The sequence below is a fragment of the Zophobas morio genome, unplaced genomic scaffold (assembly GCF_036711695.1).
Source record: "Zophobas morio isolate AGI-343-1 ecotype UQ-CSIRO unplaced genomic scaffold, CSIRO_AGI_Zmor_V1 ptg000049l, whole genome shotgun sequence".
Taxonomy (NCBI): domain Eukaryota; kingdom Metazoa; phylum Arthropoda; class Insecta; order Coleoptera; family Tenebrionidae; genus Zophobas; species Zophobas morio.
The window spans coordinates 200,472-220,051 of record NW_026972154.1 but is presented as its reverse complement, the minus strand read 5'-3'; the positions used below and the strand labels follow the sequence as shown (position 1 = coordinate 220,051).

Sequence of the window (19,580 nt, the reverse complement as noted above, 5' to 3'; positions counted from 1 at the left end):
AGTTTTTTTTTCCATATATAAGTTTTTTAAATCCGTCACTCTTCCCGCTCCGCAGTGCGTCAATTTGTATGAACGAACGCCTCCCGCCATTTTTCAAAACACAATGTAGGGTCTCACTTTTGCAGACGATCACAGCCAAGGCCAAATTTCAAATTTTGTTCAATATCATTTTAAGGCGGGAGGTTTGGGTTATCAAAGTATAGTTAGTTTTGTTATACTCTTTATTGTTTTAGGCCAATTATTGTACATTATTATTTTAGAAATATACTATATCAGTGGGGGTGTCTGCAAAGTTAATTTTACATTTCTTATGTATGCATACAAAATATTCCCAGGTCGGTGTCCTATTTGGTTAGGATATGTTTGGGCAAATTGTTGACAGAATGCCATTTTTGGAAAAACACCATCATTATATTGAAGGTACGTTCTAAAATGTTGATAAACGAATTCCTTCTCTTGAACAGTCCAACGTGCTTTACTAGTTCGTTTCCTCCTCCTTGGACTATTATTTAGAGTTACTAAAATTTCTTGTGTGGTTGGAAATCTGCTTTGAGGGCTTTTATCTAAAACACAAGAAAGACAAAATAATTTCGCTTTAACAGTGGTACGAAAACAAGAAGTATAAGTCTTAACACAAACAAATTTGGTAGAGTTGAGAAACAATGTTACCAGGGTGAAAGTGCAAACTTAAAAAAATTATCTACCAAAATCATGTACATACATATTTGCTGAATCTAATGTAGGGTATAACAAATGTAATTTAAAATATTGAAATAATAAGTAAGTAGGTTGATCTTACCTGGAGTAGAGCAATTCTTCTTTCGGCGTATTTTTGTTTGCCGATTTCCACTTGTTGTTGCTTTCTCTGTATTTAAAGACGTTACTTGTGTTTCTATGGATGTTTTCAACATATCAACCATGTCGGATACAGCTTCTTCAGTTTCTCCGGTTTCCAATAAAATTTCAGGATCATGTGATACATTAGACTCATCATCATCTAAATGTGGGCGTATTTCAGCTTCAGGTTGCACATTTTCATGGTGATGCTTAGCTAGATCAGTATCAATATGTTGGCCATTCAGGTCATCAAACAATTCTTCATCAACCTCATCACCTACATCGTTTATTTCACTCACTGCTGGTAACATAACTTCTAATTCATCTAAAGTTTTTCCTTTAAATTTGTTTAAGTCTCTGCCACTTTGTAACATAAAAAACTTGGCTAATTTCGTAATTTGTGTTACTTCTTCATTTTGCCTATAATGTCTTCGATGCACTTCAATGTTGTGGCCCATAAAATCAGACAGTTGCTGAACCTCATTATCATTGAGAATTAAAATCTGTGCCACTGTTGCGATTTGTTTCCTCAATGCAGTTGAACGTAATCTAATTGGATGTTTGGCACCACAATTAATAGAAAATTCATTGAGAGCTACTGAACAACTCAGATGCTGAGATTTTAATGGCGCTCCAAATAAGTATGGGTTCTCTTCTTTTACTCCTGCTTGCTTTCTGAGTGACAAAAATAAATCGATATATCTAAAAAATACAGTACACAATAGATGAGAGTGATTTAATTTTTTGTTAAACTTACTGTATTTGTTCATCATCCAACAGAACAGGAAGAGGTCTGCTTCTTTTAGCCATGATTAGCATCCGGGTAAAATGATTTGCAAGCAGTTGCTCTAAGTTATTTAATCCTGCACACTGTTTTTTCTCTAACTTAGATTTTTTTTGGTAGTCTGCTAAACGTATGTTACTTATTTCTCCAACACGTCGCCTATTAAAAATTAAAACATGAAGCATAACAGACTTTCCTAATTTGCACCAGTGGGCGTAGTTAAATCCAGATTGTTTTAATTTATTGCAACTGTAAGACGCTTGAGCCTTAATGTAATCTGTTAACGCCGCTACATCACATGGCAACGGTAATTGTTTATTTTTTTCTATTATATTTCTAACCGTATTTATTCTGGCAGTTTTTGAAACTTTCATTTTAAAGTCGTTGTTATGGACGGCGAGAAAGGCATCAGTTCGTTGAACTTGTGGATCCTGCATTGTTAATCCTTTTTTCAAAAGTTCACTTTTTAAAAATGTACCACAATTTTCTAATAAAATTCTGAAATGTGGAATAACCGTAGGAGTGGTAAGCTCATAAGTTTTTATCTTTAAACCGCTCAGTAAGTAGACAGTCTCAATTATCGTATCGTATTTAGTGGGATCCAGGCAATCAGAAAATTCGCTGATTTCACTATCTAGAAGGCGTGCTTGTATCAAAAGTTTTGCACCTCTTCGAAGTTGTTGACGAGTGTTTGCATTTTGTCTTTCTTCACTCATGTGCTGCAAAGCCTTGTTTTTGGCATAAAGTAATAAAGTGGAATCAGTTCTAACAACGTCTCCAACTTCGTCATTTTCCATGGACGCAAGTAATCTCTTCACAAGATTGTTTACGTTAAGTGTTGTTTCATCAGAATCTTCTTGTTGATTCTCAGTATTAAATCTTGCCAGTGGCAATACTCTTTGGCGATTAGCTGGACGTTCAGTACAAATTCTGTTGTGCCGAGAATAGTTATTTGGTGCAAAAAGTCCACCACAATTACAGCAATTTACAAATTTAGCGACTGGCACCATCTTTGAAGCACGAATAGAAATTCTGTTATGAGGATCAGATCTTGCGTTATGTACACTGTCAGACTTTCTCCTCAAAGCAGTCAAAGCCTCGTGGCGTGCCTTACTTTGTTTTTCAAGCAAAATAATTGTCTTAACTTCTTCTTCTTCAGCATGACATTTTACAAAGTGTCTTCCTATAGATGTTCGCATTTGATCACAGTACATACAAAAATGGTATTTACTCTTTTTATCAGTTGGTATTCTACAAGATTTTGGTCCTACTTCTTGATTTATATGTTGTTGAACCAGAAGAGGAGTCAGATTAGTTTTCATGTGAGGAAAAAAAGATTCCATTCCAAACAAAGTATCAGGACTGAGGAAACATTTATTGACATGGAACTCCGCCTTCCGCTCATCTTTATCTCGGACTATTGTTCCAACGTTAGAGTATGCACCTTCTGATTTAAAATAACCTGTAAAGCATATAATGTATTGTAGCAATCATTACCTATATAGGACTTTATGTATACTCACTGCACACATGATCGTTGCTATTAGTTTTATTTTCGTAAAGAAAACCAGTAAGCGTTTCTTTGACGCAATTAAGGTGGCAGGAATATTGTCCTCGATGTAACGTATGGTTAATAATAACTTCAACATTTTGGCCCTTAAATGTTACTATTGCTAACTGTGAAGGCATATTACTACGGGTAGGTGTATTTTCTTCTAGGGGGCAGTTTGGTATCATCATCGAGCATGTAGGGGAAGGTGTGATTCTAGTCATTCTGGAAAGTATGCCAGCGTCGGTAGACTCGCTTTCTTCAGAAGACGGTGTTCTTAGAAGGGATAAACCTATTAACAAATATAGCAAGTTTTTTTGAAGCTTCTTTATCTACATTTCAGAGTATCTCAGATAAAATTGTAATGTAAGGATTTATTAAAATATGTTAAAAATATACAGGGTGAGTCACTAAGTCCGCGTTCCTCGATGTTTCATTAAATATTAGCAATTGAGAAGAAAGATCAGGACCAAATTTGTACGATTCTTTGAGGACTATACTCTCAAATTATTTTTAACTGTAATGTATTTTTTAGCAATGGAAGGGTTCCCAAAAAAATCAGAGTAAAGTTTTTTTCAAAATCTGTGTTGCAATACTTTGTGTAGCACCTAAAGAAAGGTACGCGCTTTGTTATGGTATAAATGGCATTCAATTTTCGTATTCATAGCGTTTATCAAAATGTTTTAATTGTTAGAACTCTCAAATATCGATATTTCAGTTTTCTCAAATAAAATACCTACCCCTTTTTTCATACCTGCGTCTTATTTTTTTTCTTTATAATTGAAGATGATAGTTACTGCGTTTTTTACTTTTTTGATATAGACATTAACATATTAAAAAAATGAGGACAAAAATTGAATAAGATACGATCATAAAATACAGGCTGTTCGTCTGATGAACTGAAATATTGACATGTTAAAATTATAAAGTTTAATTTTTTTAAACACTGTGTATATTTGTGAGTGTATAGCCTAAGAATCAAAATATGTAAAAATATATAGGATGTTTTATTAAAAAAAAAACTAACGTGTGAGTTACGCTTTAAAAACAGAACCCTTAGTATAGTTAAAAATAACATAACTGTACAACTTTGGTCGTTAACTTTGTTCTATTTGTAATAGTAAATGAGATATTGAAAACCCCGAGTTTAATGTTTCATCCTGTAATAAAAAAAACGTTGGCTAGCAACATATGCGTCATTTTTACATTGTGCTAAATTAAGTTTCCTCCTTCAAGCCAAAAACAATGGTGTATACAAAATTTCAATATCTTTATCTGTTTTGAAGATATAAGATCACAGAATTTTATCTGGGACACCTGGATAATACATATATATATATATACTATTTTACCTGATGTAGGAAAAAGCTGACGTCTAACATTACTGCGAATATCATCAACTTGAAATGTTGGTGATGAAATGTGACTGGATCCCCTACTTGAACAGGAAGTGGTTGGTTGATAACTATCACCAGAGTCTTCATACGGCTCCTCATCGGTGTCAGAAATCTCATACTTACTAGTCTTCGAAAGTTTTATTTTGTTCTAAAACGATAGCCAGATTATTTACATTTGTTCTTTGTAAACTGTATTTCATACCAGTTGAATACTATTAGCAATTTTTATAAACGACGATTGTAATTGATCTTTCATCCTAGACAATGTTTTGGGATCTAAAAAAAACACAAATTGTTATTGTACTTTCTATGTAACATCAACTCACCTCCTGAAAACAGTAGTGAAGATTTGGGACTTAATTTTCGTTTTCCTACGTAGATATTTCCTTTGGACGACTTATAGAGCTTACTGCATGAAACAGATTCCTAAAATATACAAACATACATATTATTACACTTCACATTAGTGGAGAACTAAAAACAGTTTTAGAATATTAATCCGACATTTATCGACGTTCAGTTTTAAAGAATTTCAAAAAATGATTATTAAAATACAGCGCGATCAATATAATACTGTTTAGATTGGCAATTCTGGGAAATTTTGATCCAAATGACCGGTGCTATGTCATTTTTAAGCCCTCAAGGGACTTTGGATATGAGACTTATATTAATATGTAATCAGTAGTAATTTTTAATTTAAAATAAATGTCACTGTCACCCTTGTCAATTTTGACAACAGTGACAACAGGAAATAACGTCGGCAGACAGATGTAATTGTTAATCACGTTGTTTAACCATTTGGTGAAACGAACATTAACAAAATTTTTCTATTCATCTCCATTTCCATAAAAAATATTGTTATCGAATCCATTGGAAAACTAGCTACATTTATATTTTCTCAATGAGTCATGACCCCTAAAGTACAAAATATAGGTTTTCTGTTTTCGTCTGTCTGTGTCAATTTTTGTTAGGCAGATAATCTCTGAAACTATATAAATATCATGTAGGTGATAAAATGCTACCCAAACTTTGTCTAATCATATCCATCAACAATGTGATCACATCACCTCAAAATTGTACATACTAAATGGGTTTTAAATTGTATAAAATAACGTAGTCCCACACGTGTGGTTTATGAGTCCGTGTTGAGTTTTTACCCTAGATATATGGATTTTTGGGGGGAAAAAAATTAACGTTTGTAACATTTTGCAATTTAATTTTGAATCTGCAAAACCGAATGTTTTAAAATGTTCCAGACGTTTTAAAGTTACTGGAAACATGGTAAAGTTTTAATCGAAATAAATAAATCCTATCGAAAATGTGCAAAATATGATACGCCTTTGATTGTGATTTACCACTGCATCAATTTTTTGGAATGACATATTCATAAAATAAATTTATGTAATGTTAAACTAAATATAGAGAAGCGTGCTACGCGTATGTTTCAAATAAGTTTTTCCCTCACATAATTTTGTGATGACGCCATCAACATTTTTGCGAAGGTTTATACATAGATGAATATAGATGCGACATAGAGGCTGCAAAACCACCCTTATTTACATTGAAGTCCCCAACCCCCAAAAGCAAGCGGCAAATTTAAATACTCGATACCAGTATAAACCTTGTTTCACTATAATTGTAATTCGTGTGATCTGAATGAAAGTGAAGGAAACAGTAAGCAGCTTGTAATATTCTGATAAATCTAGTGTCAATTTGTAAAATAAAACGTGTCGTTAAAAATAATATGACATTTATTCTAGTTAATTTTACTCCTAGTTACAAACACTGCTACCAACATAAATTGAGGAGTCCCCAGTGCCTCAACCGTCATTTCATTTAAACTATGCCACTTCTCTATGTTGTCCGGTTTATATATGAGTTTGGATAAGTGCAGTCTAACACTAATAATAACAGCATTGTATTCCCAAATTTTTGGAAAAATGGAATGAGCCTTCCCTGATTTAACCAATAAATAAACAATAATTTGTTTGAGTCATCTGTATAAGCAATTCCAAAAAATATGAATGTAATGTTAAGTCACAAGTACAGACCCACCATATTCTTCACATTTTAGATAGCATTTACTCGGCAAAAATTTGAGGTAACGTCATCAAATTTTGGAGGAGATAAATAAATATATTTTGTTTAATAATTTACCATGCTCGAGATAACTTTTAAAACGTCTACAAGATTTCGAAGCATTCGGTTTTGCAGATTCAAAATTAAATTGTAAAACATTGTTATAAAATTTTGCTCTTTTTCCAAAAATCTAGATATCTCGTGGATTCACAAACTACACTTGTAGGCGTATGTTATTTTTTTCTATTTAAAATCTATTTAGTAGGTACAATTTTGAAGTGACGTCATCACATTACCGGTAAGGATGATTAGACTAATCATCAGAGAGCGGAAAATATGCAGCAAAATTTTGGGAAATATGATCATATGATATGCATCAAATGTATGCAAATATGCAGTAACTTTCTTAATATATGCAGAGATATGCAGTTGCATATGCTCCAAAAATTAAAAAAAACGTAATAACCGAACTAAATTTATTTACAAATTGCAAAAACACTCACATTTTTTAAGATAATATTCTTATACTAAAAAATAAATACAGGTAAACAGAACGAATTAAAAAATGGTAGTAATCGACTATTTAATTACTATTTTGGTAACAATTTATTTTTATATATTTTTAGAAATATTCTAAAACGTTTTTCCGGTGATTCTAAAGTATGTATTTGTAAATAGAAAAACTGCGTACTGCGTCCACAGATGTAAGAATGCTTACCGGATTAGAGCAGGCGCGACAAAACATAGTTCCTTCTTGAAGAACAAGTTCAGGAAAAGGTTTAATCCATAAATTAATTTGAGTTACTTATCTATATGTTGACACACCTCTATCGCTTTAAATGCTTAAATGCAAACGCCCGATGAAAAATAATAGGATAACGTCCCTTCGACCACCATAAAACATACCATTAATACACTTAAGTAACGAACAAAAATATTGGGAATAAACGGTATTTCCAAAAGTAATTAGGACCCGATTTGACCTGGAAGCATGGCTTAACACCCAGTGGTTCCTCCAAACTACCATAAAACCCAAACCTTTCTCTGTTATTTGAAGCTCAGGACAATATTTGCAATATGATTCATGAAATTTCGTCTTTCTAGATAAATGCCGATAGAATGACAATCATTTTGCAAAATATGCACCCGTTACGTGAAATATGCAGCAGAAGGCAAATATATGCAAATATGCAATTTTTGTTGATAGCTGTATTCATTTTTAATTAGCATGATTTGCTCACATATTAAATATCAAGACTTATATGCAAAAAATTACGGATATGGAAATTTCATAAAATCCGCTCTCTAATGATTACACAAAGTTCGGTTAGCGTTTTACGATCTTTGTGATACTCATAATACATATATAAATTTGTCAACAATCGGTCCGATAGTTTCGAAGATTATTATCTGTACCAAATTCGACACAGATGGCGGACAAGCAGAGTGACAGACAAAAACAGGAGACCTATGATTTTGTACTCTAGGGGTCTCTCTCACAGAAACGCCCGACGGCCCCGATTACAATACTTCCTAAGATTATGCTTGGGAAGCAAAAACTACATTTAGAAATATCAACATTAAACCTTTGTACTAGTAAAAATTTAAATTGGTTTATTGAAATTTCCTGTACAGACAGCTTGTATCTCAATCATTCTGAAAACCGGTTTGTCAATTTAAAAAATTGTCGTTGTTGATAATCTGACATTACTACCATTAATTTTTAAAATTAGTTCAACACTTCACGGTTGACAATTCGAGATCTTAACTGTACCGACCTTTTTTTTTTCGAACTCATACATATAATATTCATCATTACTTAAATGGTATGTTTATACAGGGTAAGTTACTGCGCGTACGATCCTCGATATCTCATAAATTATAAGATTAAAATTTACTGACCAAAGTTACATAAATTGTGGAAAAATAAAACAGAGGTTCGTACTTTGTTGTGGAATACATTAATTTGAGTTTTAATATACCGAGTGTTTATTAAAAAAAGTGGTTGAAAGTTGGTTATATGGCCATCATAAAATCATCCCATTGTGTCGAAGTTAAGTTGTTTACAATAGAAAAGGTTTTAGGGTCGTAAATAACGTGTCCACTGCAGCTCGACCGGCTCTTGTGGTTTCGTTCAGGGACGGCTTCAACTAAATATGAAAATCCCCCACTCCACTATTTCTTTACTACCTGCAGCCGCTGCGTTATATCTTGTACGCCGTATTGAGCAAGGTGATCCCTCGGTTGTTCTTCACACCACTTTTTTGCTCCTTTTTAAATAATGGTAACCGAGAGTAGTGATGATGGTAATTTGCATAATGTTGTATAAAACGATTTATTGATTATGCCACTTTCTTAAACCGTCCCATTAATGAATGTGTTTAGATAATTTGAACCTTCATCTCATTTTCAGTCTCAAAGAGTACGAGAAAAACGGGAAGTCACATTATAAAGTCGTCGACAACAAGCTCATCTTGATGCAACAGTTGATTAAATTCCAGATGGATAATTTGTTTGATGAGGACAAAGTTCTCGGGGATAATATTAATCAAGTTTTGAACAACAATTGGTCGAGAATGTTTGCCAATGTTAAGCCAAATTCTGAAGAGGCTTTTAGAAAGATTTTTGCCGCGATTTTTGATAATGTGTTGTGAATGTGAATTATCAGTCAAGTTGCTTAATAAAGATGTGATAAAACTGGTTCTTTGAAGTTGTTTTTGTTGTTTCAAATTAAACTTTATTTTAACTATTTGTTTCAATTTTTTTTTTTTTAATAATTGTTATGACGCGATATCAATTTGTTTAGTATGGCGTTGTCACAAATTTGCAACTAAAAGCTACATTCTTTGTTGACAATGGTAGCAAAAAACTCAAAGTCATAAAACTGCTATTTTCTTGATACACTATCTTAGGTTTTTCTTATAGCTCAGTTATTTTATTAATATTTTTCTTGTATACGCTCTATACACAATCTTATTTCAAGAAAACCCTGAACTCTAGTTTTACCTTCCAGTTTAGGAGCATTAAAAAAATCGATTCAAACATGCAAAAACGGATAATTGTTAATCAAGAATCTCAAACAAATATCATTCAGTATAGTTGCGGAAAATTTTTATTATTCTGCACTCAACGACTCTTAATAGGACTGGTTTTTGAAGGCAGATTGTTTTTAGTTTTTTCGTTGGGCAAGGCCCAATTTTATATCATTTCTAAAAATAAAAAGAAAACATTGTTCATAATATATACTGTATATATACGTAGATACATTTTCTTGCATCAAGGCTGTTTAGTACTGTGATGAAATTTGGACAGTGGAAAGGGAAATAAACGTTACTGTGGGTAATTGAAGCTGAGAAGATTTTGAAATAATTTTGGTTCTGTAATAAGTCTTCGTTACTATAAGTTTAATGCTGTGGTGTCCTAAATTTGAAATTTAAATTTCGCGCTGAAAAATCAGGCAATCACCCATGCTGGATGATTGGAAATTTTTGGAATACAGCGAATATAGAATTCTACAAGGTCACCCAGTTCCTGTTTTGGGCACGTTACATACATTACATATAATTCAGTCTCCAATTTCATAAGTCGGCAATTATTTAACTAAAATGAATCTCATTCAAAGCAACGGTCTTCGTTCACCGAGCTTAAATAGTGCAATATCATTTTATCAATAATTTTCTAATTTGAGAATTGTAAAACTTAACGTGTAATTGAAAGGACCTTGAACATTTTCACCAATCACTTGCTTGCTCCATTTCTCCTACTTCTACTAATCAATCAGTTGTCATAAATTCAAGAAAGATAAAACTTGAACTTTTACTGCCATTAAGGGATAAGATGGAGTAGCGAAAGTGGAACACACGGTTTCTAATGAAACCTGAATTTCCTCCTCACTCCTACTTTTGTATATCAAAATCTCTGCTCCAAAGCTCCCATTGGTGATCTTTAACACTTTAACTATATTTTCCTCTTTAGTCTATTCTTTCTCCTTATAAATTTTATAATCTTTGTCAATATTCTCAGTTTCCTTCATATGCCTCAGACTATATATAATCTTCATTATTATACATTCTTATTCCCTTTCGTTTTTGCTTTCCTTCTCACTTTGTTTATAAAAAATAAATCCCAAGAGGTGCAGGCCTCACAAGTACGGACAATATGAATTATAAGTGAAACCAATGAGAAAATATGTTGTCTCAGTATACACACGCATCTGGCATTTTTTGTTTCAATATATGATATGAATTTTGGAAAATATTAATTTGAAAAAGAGGGAAGTAGGTAGGTTAAGGCAAAATACATACATAACTAGTCAAATATTTGAGTGCAGGACGTAATGTTCGCATTTGAAGGAAAATCAAAATTCTATACATATACCAACTTTTATTATTAAATGCATTAAATTTATTAAGAGCACTGATACCATGTACCCGCGTGTATAAGGTTAACGGTGTTAAATTTATTTTTTGTTATTAATAATGTTATTATTGTTACTATTACATGCATGTGTACATACACACAATTATTATTATTACATATTATGTTGCTTATGTTTTCGATTCTTTATGTAGTAGTAGTGTGCAGTATTGATTTCTTTCATCGATTATCCTTGAGTGTCCGTTTCGTAATTAGGTAACAAAAATGGAATAAATTTTAAAAAAAGGCTATTAAAATAATATTCCCACAGGCACAAAAAAATATTTTTGCTGTAAAACTGTTACTAGTAACCAGAAACTTCAAAGACACAGACTCAAGGTAATAACATTTATTTGGTCAGAATCCGAAACGCTCGGATGGCTAGCAAGCAGGCAATGTTGTAAATTTTTCCAATTATTATTATGACAGCTAGGGTTGGACGGTCAATATTACTGACAGCTGTTCCGAGCCCAAGAATTTTACCCTTGCTTTTAAACTGCTTTTAAGATGGAGCTGAAGTACAATATTTTGTCGGTGCGAATTATTAGCACCGCACCCAAGGATTTTAAATAAGTCTACTTATTTAAAATCCTTGCACCGCACCGAAAACCTCTACTTGGATGAGCGACTGTACTACTCTCTTATCTGAATAAATTACCTGAGGACCGTCGTCCGTCCTCAGGTTGTTGTGTTGTGTTTCTATTGTGCAGGTAAATTTTACAATTATCTAAATACTCTTCACGATTTTTTTTTTTGTATTAAGAAAGGCAACATATTGATCGATATAAACCAGTAGAATAGCAGACAATTAAACTACCATTTCAGAGGTAACAGATTTATTATATTAAATACATATTTTCAAAACGAGCAAATAATCTATACATAAATAGTTTGTAATAAAGTTGTTTTTTAATTTTTAGTGACTTTTTTTCTCTGTGTGCTTTTAAAATATAATCAGGATTTCTAACAGATAATCTCCTACGTCTCCTAGGAACAACAAGTTCCGGAACAACAAGTTCCGGAACAACGCATCCGAAATAAAATTTTTGGGGTTTCAGAACCATTTTTTTACAAAATTCTTCGTCATATGGAACGTATGTGATTTTACCCCTTTTGAGTGTCCAAATGGCAAAAATACAAGCTTTCCTTTTCGTTATGTGCAACTGGCCTAGCATTTGGTAATAATATACATGTTCCTTATTAATATATGATTTACCCTTTTTGTCCATTGTATGGTAAAACGAGGGATTCTGCTTAAAAAAACATGATGGTTAAATTTTCTGCATTTAATTTTGATAAGTATGTATATTTAAATTTTTAAGTTCGATTTTCTAGATATTTTCAACATGTACAGAGCTACATAAACATTGTATGTTGATTGTTTTTTGTTTTAAATTATATCGTCATTGACATGTTTTTAGATGGCAACTTAATAATTTTTTTTGAAATGTGAAAACTTTTTGAAAGTTTTTCTACAGCTATATATGAACATAAAGTTTTGATTATGCTAGAATAATGTATTTTAAAATACAAAACGAGTGTGGCGATTAAAATTAAAAAAGTTTTTTCCACCAAATATGGAGTTCCTGTTGAAGAAAATGACAATGACGACTCTCGAACAAGAAATCATTTTAAAATTTTTATGTAAAAATTTGTACTTCCAAAATACAAAGTCTATTTCCATTTTACTTGATAGATGTAACGTGTGAGTCATAAAATCTTGCCCCTAAGTTAGCAACACGGTGTATAATAAGTTAGGTGTTCCGACGAGCGCGTGAAACGTGTCCCCAACTAGTCACAGATTTGGAGTGAGAGAAACAGAAGAGGGCGGCCGTCATTTAACCGCACTGACGGGAAAGAGACGGGAGAAGTATTTGTCGGAATTAAAGCCATTTAGGTCAAGAAATCATCAAAATTAATTATCCGTTGTATTAAAATAAAAACTTTAAACATTTTTAAAATAATAATTTATTTAAAAACATGAATGTAAAATGTAGTTCTTTTCGCCTTCACATATTATATTAGTTTCACTCACTTCTGTTCGTTTCACAAGACAACTAAAAAATATCCATTAACCATTATCTACTTTACTGTTTGAGAAATAAAAATTTACCATTATTACGTAGTCTGCAGTCGAGACTCTTTTCTTTTTTCTGCACATGCCTTGGTTGTTTTCTCTTGTTCCTGTTTATAAAATTGTTTAATTCGCATAATTGTGTAAAAATATATTGCCTTTGAAAATATTTCCAATCTATGCTCTTCACAAGAAAAAGGAAAGTAAATAGTCATAAAATTTTTTGTTGCGAATAGCTCTTCAATTGTTGCATCGAAAACATCCACAAAATCGATATATTTCATAAGTATCCCTTCCACCCATCGGAACATATTAAACATTAACGAATCTGGATGGTTTAACCACCCCCTAGATTTTGTACTAGTAAATTCAGATGTACTAGAACATGGATCTTCTTTGTTGTATAACTGTTCACGGCAAATATTACATTTTGAAGTATTGTACAATTTTTTTGCGACAAATCCAGCTAAGTAATAAATGATGTTGTCAACAATTTCAGTTGTAGTGACATCTTCAAATAGTTGTTCGTCTATTTCGTTAATTGGTGAATCTGTATCTAAAATATATTCAATTTTCCTTTTTATTTTCTCAACATGATTTTTCCCGCATTCTGGATTTGTTTCAAAAATATTTTTGAAGTCATTAAATGATAACGAATGATTTGCATTACTATTTTCCTGCATCTGTGTGCAATTGCCAAATTTCGGAGGTTTTAATAATTTATAAACCGATAACATTCGGTATAGCTGCAAAAAAGTTATAAATGTGGGATGTCCATTGGCACAACCTGCTTGTCGAATTGTGCCGAAAAATCTCTGCAAAAAATATAGTCTCTGTGGAATAAAGAAAAAATACATATCGCATTCAAAAACCCTCTGAAAATAAACATAAATTCTGTTTACTGAATGTTAAAACATAACACATAACCGATAAAAAGGGAGTAATTGTTTTAAGTAAAAATAAAATTCAACATAAAATGCCTGCTATTACTATAGCGACGACCAGTATTTTTTAGTGCAAAGTATTGTTCAAAAGCAGCAGTTCACTACTGCAATAAAAGTTAAAACCCTTTAATAAACAAAAAAAGTAAACCTAACAGCTACTTAGATAAAATAAGAACCTAATGCCCCGGCAAAAAAGAAAGAATTGTTGGCGTAACTTTTCGATGCGGAATGAACGCAAAATGTCAAATGCAAAGCGGGTATGTGCAATTGTGCATGTTATAGTTAAGTATCTTCATTATCATTATCTACAAGAAAACTAACTACATCCCACTCCAAGCATCAATGTGTAATTTTACGAAGCAACTTACCTCTAAAGGATCTTGGTTCATTTTATTTGTTAAAACGTATTTAAAACCGTTTGACAGAAGATACTTACAAAGTTCAATTGTTGACAAAATCGTAACACGCAGTCCTTCTGTCGTGGATTTTGTCAAGAATTGACTTTTGCTAATTTTTCCTTCTTCTACCATTCGTTCCCATTCGTTAAACCATGCTAGATTTTCATTTAAAGTCTAAGACATATTTCAGTATTATGATTAATGTAGTCTACTAAGTAAAACACGTACATCAAAATCTTTACTATTTTCTCGAATACCTTCTAATGGATGACGGCGGTTTAAGGCATCAAATAAGTTGTTTACACGCTTCGTAAATTTGATGGTACTATCAACTTCCTCAAACTCTTTATACTTTTGTTTAAAATAATGTAAGCCATCTGCGACTGAATTACTGAAAATCTGAAAGGTAGATAACTATTAAAAAAATATATACATATTTTATACCCAGTTAAGTTTTTGTAGTAAATTATAGTTTATAATGACTGTAATTAATAAAAAAAACCTAAGCAACTAGTTTATAGAGGCCCAATTAAATATTAAAATATCATAAAGAAAATCAGGTATTAACACTGTTGGCAGCATTTCATTACCGTATATAATGTCTCGTCGAATTTCGCATTCAATTTAAAATTTAAGTAAGCTTTTATAAATCAGTCATATTTTTTGACACACCTGTGTTGCCAGTTTAACACGCATTTTCATAAAATTTGTTGGCTGAATATGCATTTGTGTTAACTTTGGACAAATTCTCAAGTTATGTGGAAGGTTTTTGTCATAATCAAATAACATCTTATAATGCATCCAGTTTACTTTTCCATCAGGAGTCTAAAATAAAAGTACTACAAAGCCAGAACATATTATGTAAAATATTTTGTTACCTGAAGAATGGATGCCTTTAAAAATCTGTTTCTTAAACATTTTACTAAATGAGGCGCATCAGAAAAGAAAAATAAATATCTAAGTTCGTCTAGTGGATGAACACATTTATTGACGGCATTATCCAATTCACCAGTTATTCCAAATTCTTTCCACATTCTCCGGTTTGTGCTGGCACCATCAGATACTATCCCGTGAATAACAACACCACAATATTCTAACTTTCGTATTACTTCAATCATTAATTGAGCCAAACATGTTCCATTTGTAGGACCTTTTGCTGCATACACAGCAACAGGTTGGTTAAACTCCTGATCTGTCAAAGAGCTGAACAAAAAAACTAAAGCATGATCAGCCTTTTTATCCGCAGTTTTAGATGTTTTTGGATGTTCAAGTCCAAAATCTTGTATTCCTATCAGTTTTGTATTTGTAACATTTAATTCAATATTTTGCCTTACCGTCATTTCATCAAATATAAGGATTCCTTGCTTTTGAAAACTGTTTTTCCCTTCTACTTTTTTCTTAAAAGCCTCAAAAAATTGTTGGTCCAATCCACACTTAATACTTACACGAGATAAATATTTTCTCACAGTTGAAATTTGAGGTAACGGCAATATATCATTATTCCTCAAAAATCTATACGCTGCTGGACTTCTGATATGAAGAAGTAAGCACGTTAGCAACCAATCAGAAGTGTAACGCCTGGAAGTCTTTTTATTATATTTTGTCATTTTGTAACATTCTTTGATCAAAATTTTTTGAGCCAACGGTAAATTATCTAAATTGTCTATTTTATTGAACAATGATTCTTCATCTATTCTCTTAATTTTTTCTTTAGACAGTTTTAATTCACTTAAAATACGTTGGGTTTTTGTTTGTAATCGGTTTTGTTGCCTATTTGATATTTTCAATTTTTTCCGTAAAGATGACAGTTTTGTGGTAATTAATGTTTTATTCTTTCGTTGAAAATCATATAGAGCCCGTGTTATTTTCTTGCAGTAAAAACATTGCTGTCCTCGATTTGTTGTGTAAGTGCAGTGTATGTGTCTCCAAACGTTACAGTGTCTATCAAATTGGTAAAACGTGGTCTGAAAAGCGGAAGGACATTTATTTATTTTTGCTCCTCCATAACAAACTTCTAAACTATCGAAATAGTCTAAAAACGTCTGAAGCGTTTGTACACTGTTAACTTCATTTAAAGTAGATGGCAAAAATGGTGATCCAAAAATAAAACACTTGAGGCCGTCTTTTGCTATTAGTATGCTTTTTTTCATTTCAACGGTTTCGTCTATTACTGTAACCATAGAAATGCAAATTTTTTTATTTTCATTTCCCTGATCAGTAATAATATGCAGAGCCCACGATTTTGACGGCAGTTTCAAAATATTTTCGCTGATTAGTCTATCAAATAAAATTTCAATGCTTTGTTGGTGTTTATTTTCAATAGCTAAAATATAAATGATGAGCGTATACCATTAATAAGTAATTTGAAAATATTCACATTCAATAATGCTTTCACTGCCAGCAGCCATTTTTTTTAATTTTTTAGGAGTCTGTTCATCTCTTTGGAGTATTCTACGTTTTTTTGTATTTTTTGTCAAATAATGTGGACATCCAGGGAAGATGCAAGGAATGGCATCTTTCGACAATCTTGGAAATTTTAAAGTGTACTAAAATTAATAAAAAGAAATTGTGACTTTAGAATAAATATGTAGGTAAATATTTCGGAATATTACCGTGTAACATTCCGTTGTCACTTCTGTTACGATATCTTCTCTGTTAAAATGTTTGGCACACACAACATCATTAACAGTTAATTGTCTGTCTTTTCTTGGAATGGCGCGCTGCCATTCCAGTAATCTGTCTTTAGGTACCCGAAACACCGACACTTTTTCGGGATTACCTTTGTATCCGCTAGAACAATTAGGCACAACACATTTTCTACCCATTTTTATTGATAAATCAAAAAAACAAGTAAGAAATCGCAGAGAAAACCTAGCAAAATCTGTCACACCTACAGAGGGAAAAAGCCCGCCAAACGCTGCTAAACAGATCTGAGTGAGAGGTTACAGGCCGCCGCTGTCTGTCTCTCTCGACCGCTCATCGTGAGTAAACCGGCGTCAAGTCGATGCACGGTGAATACGCTCCGTCGTAACACCTAACTTATTATACACCGTGGTTAGCAATAAACGTAAAAGATATGATACGACCAATCTGTATATGAGTTTCTACTGTATAAGTATTTAAGTTGTGAAATACATACAAACGTACATACCTGCTTATATAAACGCAGTATTCTAATAAACAGATAAATTTTCCGATTGATAAAATGACCACAAACTGTAATCACTTGTATATTGCTACAAATATTAGGATCCTATGACCAATTAGTGTGTAGACCAAAGGTAAGAAGAAAATAAAATCTGAATTTGTGAAAATTAGCTAAATAATTTCTAGTAAAAAAATCTCCTGAATCATAACATAGTTGGCCTCTTCACTTTAATCCGTTTATCTATGAGTGATGGCGTTAAGCTCTTTAGGCGTATACCTGGTCTCATCCACAGTAAACCAGAAAATTACTCAGCTTGAAAAATATTTCCGAATCAGTTTTTTCGGCATGTGTTTTAGAGTTTATTCATTATCCGGTTTTGATTTTTCAAAAACAATTCTACGCCAGAGTAAATTTACTACAGATGCCTGTAAGTAAAATTTGGAAATTTTTCTAAATAACTTTTCTTTGTATACATGAGTAAATTCGACCGTTTAAGTTTATATTTCCAAAAAATTCGACTATTAGCACGTTACAATAACAACCATCTCCGTTAAAACAAAATGAAATTTGATTGATTTGGTCTCCTCAAAAGAGGAAAGAGGTCGGATAATATAAATACAGGGCCGGCTCAACACGGTAAGCGAAAGATGCACCGCATCGGGGCGCCCATGACAAAGGGCGCCGGGCGGCGGGCACCGCCTATGCTTTTATATTAACTCTATAAAAATAAACATTGAATCACTATGTACAAAATATTATAGCAAGAACAGACCAAGGCGCCCATCGAAAACTTTTCGAAAAAGCTACAGTTTAATATTCCACTATGGGGAGTGGTTCACAAAAACAGATCATAAGAAGTCACTTTTTGACTGTAATAATTGAAAAAAAGTGCACCTTTGGGTTGGGTGATTGGACCTTTAGATCAATACTGACAAAAAGTACCAGATTTATGATTGCACTATCTGAATAACAATTTGACGAAACAGCGGTATGACCAAAACCAGATGTTTTTCCTAACATTTGTCACGTTTGTTTTTACCATAAAACTCCATGTCGGCACATACTTAAAAATTTTATTTTTCAAGTCTAGTCGGTTGGTTGTGCTGATTGTTCAACAGTTTTGTTATATTTTTCACTGTTCCTGTTTGCAACCGAATTTGATTCTGTTGTATCATTTTGTGGCTCTTTGTCATCATTAATTTTACATTTAAATTTCGAATAACATTGAGGTAAATCTAAATTAAAAATAACTTTGAAATCGTTTCAATTTTACAATATTAAAAATTCAAAACTTTTTGTAATATAAATATTTTTATACTTATACTAAAGTCTTTGCCATTTCTATTGAAACACCACTTGTTAATCGTAAATTTGGTAACGTTCATATTCAGACAATTTTCTAACTAAAAGCCGTTGTCAATCAACTAAAAACTGTTACCAATTGCTAAATTTTAAGCAAAATCAACAGGTGGTGTTTCAGTAGAAATGGCAAAGACAATATGTAGAAAAGTTGTTGCCTGCAGCTCCCCTTGCGTGGAATTCACAAATCATTTTTCATCCCGTTCACTCCCCCCTCCTTAGTGAACCCGTCTAATTTAAAAAGTCATAAATTTTTGTCCCCGGTAGGGGCGGAATTTCAAAAAATCCTTTTTTAATGGGTGCTTATAACACAAAATGAACCTACTGTCCAAATTTCATTTTTGTAGCTTAAGTAGTTTAGGCTTTGTGTTGATAAATCAGTCAGTCTGTCAGTCAGGACAAACACTTTTATATACAGTATGTCCCCGGATTGAGTTCACAAGAGGAAAAAAAAACTGTATTTTCTATTTTACAAAAAAATGATATAGGAATAACATTTTTAGCTTAATTCAAAACGAATAAATCTGCAATTAAAATTTTAATACTATCAGGCTGTGTCCTTAAAATCGAAAAAAACTAAAAGTAACGAAGAACT

General features: G+C 32.4%; 1 protein-coding gene and 1 long non-coding RNA gene across 2 annotated transcripts; both read right to left on the bottom strand.

Moving 5' to 3' along the window:
- Positions 1 to 203: 203 nt before the first annotated feature.
- Positions 204 to 5,934, bottom strand: LOC135142697 (uncharacterized). The gene is made up of 7 exons (XM_064074452.1): positions 4,894 to 5,934; positions 4,770 to 4,843; positions 4,523 to 4,715; positions 3,145 to 3,462; positions 1,595 to 3,083; positions 800 to 1,539; positions 204 to 563 (listed from the first exon to the last, which is right to left on the bottom strand). The coding sequence occupies exons 2-7, from the start codon at positions 4,821 to 4,823 to the stop codon at positions 268 to 270; spliced, it is 3,090 nt and encodes a 1,029-aa protein (XP_063930522.1). The 5' UTR covers positions 4,824 to 4,843; positions 4,894 to 5,934; the 3' UTR covers positions 204 to 267.
- A 7,107-nt stretch (positions 5,935 to 13,041) lies between these two features.
- LOC135142702 (uncharacterized) lies at positions 13,042 to 14,873 on the bottom strand. Its single transcript, XR_010282595.1, has 3 exons — positions 14,707 to 14,873; positions 13,176 to 14,652; positions 13,042 to 13,119 (listed from the first exon to the last, which is right to left on the bottom strand). It is a non-coding gene; the product is annotated as an uncharacterized LOC135142702 (long non-coding RNA).
- Positions 14,874 to 19,580: the final 4,707 nt, after the last annotated feature.